A 6,347-nucleotide genomic window follows, 5' to 3' on the forward strand; every position below is an offset into this window, starting at 1 on the left:
GGAAAGAGAAGAGAATAGCCAAAGACCAAGAGAATTAAATGGCTGGGCAACTATGTCACTAGGAATGATCAGCTATAAAACAACTCCATCATGTGTACAAACATACACACACAGAGTACAGTGTGCTAATGTGTCATTTATGGGTGTGTGTAATATTTGTTTACTTTTAAATCAGAGCCATTATTATATGGAAGCAAATCACCTCACGAAACTGGAGAATGTATCTTCTCCGGTCTTAGTAGAGCATATTTCTATCTGAACCAGACCTGGACCTTACAAACTTATATTATATAATGCCCAAACCTGACACAAGCCAAATGCAGTTCCGTTTGTATGGTGTTTTCCAGGTCTGTATTCCTGTATTACTATGCAACTATGTTGCTACATTTTCTGACAAAAAGAAGCAACTTCACTTATTCCAGTTTGACCCTTTAGCATATACAACCGACTGACTGTGCTGTCAATCCTGCCAAATGGCAACGATGACTGGCTCATATTCTGCAGTTCAAACAATATCAGTCAGCGTGGTACTGGGTTTGTACAGAATGGTGCACACACAAACGCACGTGGCTGTTGAGATTGTCGCCAGGAAGCTGTTAGGTTGTCATACATCAACCATTAAAGCCTTCACACCTACCCAGAGCTTTCCACATGGCCTTAAGCATGACCCTTCAAGGAAATGAGCCCCCCACCAAAGAGCTGCAGGACAGAGAGGTGGGAGCAGCCTGCAGCCTTCAGTCAGACCCTGTTCTCTGGGCCAAAACCACAGGTGTTTATGACCCCACGGCCCTGGATAAGCATCCCAAAAGGCTTTGCTATGCGCGGGTGTTTGTGTGTATATTCTGGGTGGTGTGATGTGAAGGGGTATTGTGTGTAATCTGTGGAGTGTTGAATGACTTGTGTCCCATGTGTAATTGGGTCACATTGCCAGAGATTAGCGTGGGTTCAACAGTGAAACTGAGCTTCATTCTAGGAAGTCTGCAGTGGGCTGGGTGGACAAATCAGCACAGGGATGCAGCAGGGGGTCAAAGAGTCCGAGGCTGCTCCCTCAGCTCTTTTCAAAGGTCACGTTGATGTAAAATGCTCCTGACCAGTATCTATGGCAAGTATCACAGGCAATTTTATCCCTGAGTAGCATCTATATGCCAGCATTATATTTAGACTGTGGTTGAGCAGAGGAAAGATTGAGGCTGCACATACACAGTATTTTAGGTGGTCTAGACTACTGAAGATACTGTTTTCTCTGTCTCTACTGAACCCACCACTGTGCCCTCTGAGGCTGCTCCTACACTGAGTGACACAGTAGGGGGCATGTACTGTAGATATGATTTATACTGAAAAGAAAAGGTGAGGTTGTGCTGCAAACACATGGCTCCTAGGAAGTGGTGCATCACCAGGGAGTTAGAGGCATTTAGTTTAATTTGTACACTTAGAACTTGAGGAGCAAAGAAAGTATAAGGAGGCACTGAATCTGAATCATGTTTTTAAAGATGCTGTAGGTGAATAAGGGGTGTAGGAGCTGCTTAATTCTGCACTGACAAACGTTTCTTATTGCTCACTGATTTGATGCTCCACAAATGGCAACTTGGCCTGAATAAAAATTATTTTGTGGAGCATCAAATCAGTGTGTGGGCTATAATCTTTGTACTCTACTATTACTCCTTGGCCTATGCACCTAATGCAAAGACGTTCTGGGGGAGGTGCACACACTTCTCTTAATGTATTTATCAAACTTTTCTTCTCACCTTAGTTTTTCAGCGTACCAGCAGCGTGGGAGGGAAAATCTGATTTCAAGGGTATAACTCTACGACAAAGGCTATATTGCTCTACCTATGCTAGCTTACTGCCTATTCCCGGACTTAGCATGACCAGTTTTGCTCAGTACAAACCACAGAATCAAAGAAAGTATAATGATGCGTGCTTGTCATTCGGCAGTACTTTTATAAACAAATGCCCAGATGAATGAGAACTTTGAAAGGTGATATGAACCAGGTATTGGATATTGGCAAGAAACAGGGAAATGTGAGAACAGATAGCATGCTTGCTAAGATGGGACTTGTTTTCCCACTGGGATTCTAATACTCAGCAAGCTAACATAAGGAGACCAAGCTTTCCAGCATTATGTGGACAGTATGTCCTGTCTCTGTATATGCATACAAGTGTATTATTGAGGATTATTTTACATGCTGTGACTGTGTGTGTGTGTGTGTGTGTGTTATGAGCATGTTTTACTACTGTATGTGTGTGTTTGTGCCTGTGATATTGGAGAACAGCATGACAGTGAGCTGTCTGTCATCTAGCAGCTTAATGTACCAGCACTGCCAAGGCAGGTTCTGCCAGACAGATGGACTAAAAGATCAGTAAGAAAACAGTGTCCCGGACATCTGCACGAATGCCGTTACAAAGTTGGCAACACAGCAGCAGAGCTGCAGCCTTCTGGCCACTGCTGGGCACCACAAGACTGATGCTTCTCTTCAGATAAATGACTGGGTGCAAGAATGACAGAGCAAAGTTCTATGTGAAAAACTGTGGATCCTTAGCCTTAATTCCATGCATCTTACCGTAGATGCTCTGGTTATTTTTTGTGACTATTAGGTTAAGCAGGCAGCAAGATCGAAAGGCTACAGAAATCCTTTTTAATTCCAAATGTAACATCTGTGTCTCCTATTCATCTACTGGCGTATGAATTAAGAGAAAAATATTTTAGGGCTTTTCACAAGGCCATTCTCCAAATCATAGAGACTCATCAAAATTTGCTGATTGCTGTAACTTAAGGGATAAGTTCGATCATTTTCTATATTAACCATATTTTCGACACTCTCCATACAGTGACTAAAACCGACAATGAATCACCTTTACTGACAGTTAATGTCAAGTTTGTTTCCAACCTGGATTAGCTTATTTGTCTGTGCCATAGACCTCCATTGTTGTTCAGAGACGATTAAAAACACTGAAACACACTGCTGCACTAGGTGACGTGGTTCTTCTTTACAAACCGGCATACTTGTTAAAAATGTTGTATCAGAACAGTCACAGCTTCTCACAGTCTCTGAAGTAGCAAGAGTCAATGGCACCTGTGTGAAATCAATGTGTGTGAGGAGCTAATGTGACTAGCACACTGTAAACAAAGCCAGCCAGCCCAACAAAGCCCTGCCTTGTTTGTGCACAGCAAAAACATATAGCCCCCATATTATATTAAATAATATATATGGATGGACATTTTACTTTGAAGCTTTATTTAACCCACTATCATGGAGGTCATTAGTCAGAGACTCAGAGCCCCTCCTTAGCTGGCATTAGATGGTTAATGGCATATTACTAATAAACAGAAAGCAGGTTGCTGACTGTTGTAGCCAGGTATATTTATCAAAGACAGATATACAGGCTCTCATGAAGTAGTGATATTAAATCAGGTGACAGGGACTAAGTTTGACTTGAGTGGGAGATTTGGGAAAGGGTAACAAGTGCAATATGGCAGACCAAAACTATTCCCCCTGCCTATTGTGTTTACATTACAAGCCTGCACAATTAACATCAAAATGCTCCAGAACAAACACCTGGTCCACGATGCCTCCTTGACCACATATTACAATACAAGGCCAGAGCTTTCGCAGCCTTATTCCTGTCTAATACAACATAACTGCATGAAAAAGATTTCTAAAGAAGAACATCTATCTGAAGACAAACTGTATTTTAAGTTAACACAACACCTAGGACAGCTAGAGCAATATAAAGTATTATTTTTAGCAGTAGCTTGTGTCAGCAGAGCAAAGCAAAATTCTCTGGTGGTGTGGATATTAAAAAGTCTGTGTGTGTATTTGCAAGAAAGCAGTGTCAGTGGAACAATGCACTATAAATAGGGCTCCTCAGTGCTAGATATAACCGTCCAGAGGCCAAGGGGGTTGCCCTTTCACTAAGCCAGACACTCACATGACCTCATACCTCAGTGAGTGGTGCTCCAGCTAAGCTTCCACTGTAACCTTTGTCAGCTTAGCATTTCCTCCAGTTTTCTGTTATAAGCCCAATGGCAGCGGGCAGAGAGGGTCTTAATGCCTAACTGTATGAGTGAACTGCTGAACAGAGGTTTCATCCTTTGTCCCTCATAGACCCAGATGATATGTATGTTAGGCTAGTTAGTTCAAAATGGATACTGTAATACAACAAGCAGAGCTTCACTGGCTATTTCTTGATTTCAAATGTAGGCAAAACACTCAAAATTGTAATAGGGGTGCTTCATGTTCTCACCCTGCGTTCATCCCTTAGCGCTAGAGATGAGTTAGGATGTTGTGCCATGTCTTGACCGTTGCTTCTCCCATCTGTTATACTGGGCATTAAGGGCCCGCCGAATGGTTCAGAAAAGCTACGCATCATCTGCCGCATATGGTCCCTGTGACTACGGAAAGAATCCCTGTAGGAGAGGATGAGGAAGTAAAGACAAAGTGAATCTCTGCATTCATTAAGGAATTCTATGTAATTCTACAAGATGATCCAGAGTACTGCAAACCATGACAAAAGCCCAAAGAGATTTTTTAAATGAATGAAAAAGTCTTTATAAATACTACACAGGTTAGGAGCTCATTAAAGTTCTTCACTGAACACAACACATTGAAATAAGAAGCACCTCTAAAATAATTCCTGCCATCATTACCCTCACCTTAGAAGTCTGGTCAAGAACTACCACCCTACAGTAATTCATCAGGTGTTCACTTGTACATTAAGTCAAAGAAACTGTGGCACAAAGTGTCAATGTAGATAGTCAGGGAATGATCAATTGATAATGTCTGTCTTTAAATTGTACTGGGAATTCATTTATTTCTTTCCTCAAATGATATACAAAGCTGAATCTAAATATAAAGTGGGATGGGCACAAAAAGTAACACCCGGTCCCAGCTGACATTTTATTTACACTTTAGGATGTAAAGTTATATAGAAATCAGTACCTGTTCGTACAGCAGCCGTTGCTAGGTAACAGTTCCACTAGGCTCTAACCTTTTCCATAAAATGTAGTTATTAGTACATATTAATATATTTTTAAACTGTAAATGAACTGGGTAATACATACAATTTAGCTACATCAAAACAAATCTATTGGAACACATTGTAACTAACGGTAACAGGTTATGGTTGTGTTACAACTAACTTAGCTATGACATGGAAATCCCATTTAATGCTTTAAACGTTACTGGTGGGCTACAAATCTAATTAGCCAGTAGTCAAAGTTAGCGTTAGACAAAACAATAAAGTAAAACTGCCGCTAAAACTGATATTTTCAGCAGCAACTCTTTCGTCTACCCAAATAATAACATTAGCGTTTTGTTTCATGCGTTATTTGGAGTTTGTTTGCATGGGGGTGTTAAAGCAGGGTATATTTTCATCGGGACAAACACTTAAACCCAGCGTTACACTGCTTCTGATCTTACTTTCGTTGATGTACTATGAATTATTAACCCAAATTAGAACCTACACTATTGTAACAATAACATATTTGATACAAGTTTAACGTTTACTCACGAGAAGAACGGATCTTCTTCAAAATCCCTGTGAATACTGTTGAACATTTCCACGGATTTTGAAACTGTAAACAAAAAATGAGATTAAAATTCTCAAGAAATAATTTGTGCCCAGCACAGGTGTTGTAGCTCCACCGACGACTCTCCGTAATGGCACTATGAGGTCCTACAATTTCATTTAGAGCTACTCTAAAACCGGCCACGTGGTACAAAGCCAGCCCTCTGATTGGCTGGTTATTCCAAACTTCAAACAGGTTGTCTGCAGGGTGAATGTTGTGGGTGGCTGCCATGGCAACGGGACTCTAGAAATTTCTTGAAAATCTACAATATTCACCACGCGCAAGCAAGATAAATTGGCCACGTGCTTACCAGACGTGTCCTCTGAGGGGCTATGTAACCTCTATTGAGCTAGGAAACTATAGAAACAGCAATGGTGTTGAAGGATAGCTTCACAAATTTTCAAGGACGTATCAAAACAATAGCGGGGTGCCCACAAACATCAGGCTTCCTGGCTGTAATTATTGCACTTGCCATACTGGGCATTAAGGAACCACTTTGTAACATGCTTTCGGTTTAAATGATGGGCGCACGCTCTACAGCCCTTCAGAGCAAAAATACTGTAGTGATCCTTCACTTGGCATGTTATGATGTTCTAAATTGTTATGGTTCCTTGATGGGTGTGGAGCTTCAGGGGTTAAAAGGCGTGAGAGCGGGAGGGAGAGAAGTGTGGAGGGGATTTGAGCTACAGAGGGTGTTAGCAGGTTGTTAATCTTTTTTCTTGGTGTTGTTGGGCTGTTGTTTTGGCGTGGTTACGGCCAACAGTAACCGGTTGTGTGG

The 6,347-nt window shown here is 41.4% G+C and overlaps 1 protein-coding gene across 3 annotated transcripts in view; it reads right to left on the reverse strand.

Moving 5' to 3' along the window:
- Positions 1-5,707, reverse strand: part of mlf1 (myeloid leukemia factor 1) — a 9,368-nt gene extending 3,661 nt beyond the window's left edge. Inside the window, exons 1-3 of one of the 3 annotated variants that reach the window (XM_020600183.1) lie at positions 5,512-5,707; positions 4,941-4,984; positions 4,246-4,408 (exon numbers count right to left, since the gene is read on the reverse strand). In XM_020600183.1, the coding sequence (XP_020455839.1) occupies positions 4,246-4,380 (135 nt within the window). In that variant the 5' untranslated portion in view covers positions 4,381-4,408; positions 4,941-4,984; positions 5,512-5,707. Of the gene's footprint in view, positions 1-4,245; positions 4,409-4,940; positions 4,990-5,511 lie in introns of all 3 variants that reach the window. The other 2 variants (XM_020600182.1, XM_020600180.1) reach the window with 2 other exon arrangements.
- Between the last annotated feature and the right edge of the window lie 640 nt (positions 5,708-6,347).

This window comes from Monopterus albus, unplaced genomic scaffold, assembly GCF_001952655.1.
Source record: "Monopterus albus unplaced genomic scaffold, M_albus_1.0 scaffold45.1, whole genome shotgun sequence".
Classification (NCBI taxonomy): domain Eukaryota; kingdom Metazoa; phylum Chordata; class Actinopteri; order Synbranchiformes; family Synbranchidae; genus Monopterus; species Monopterus albus.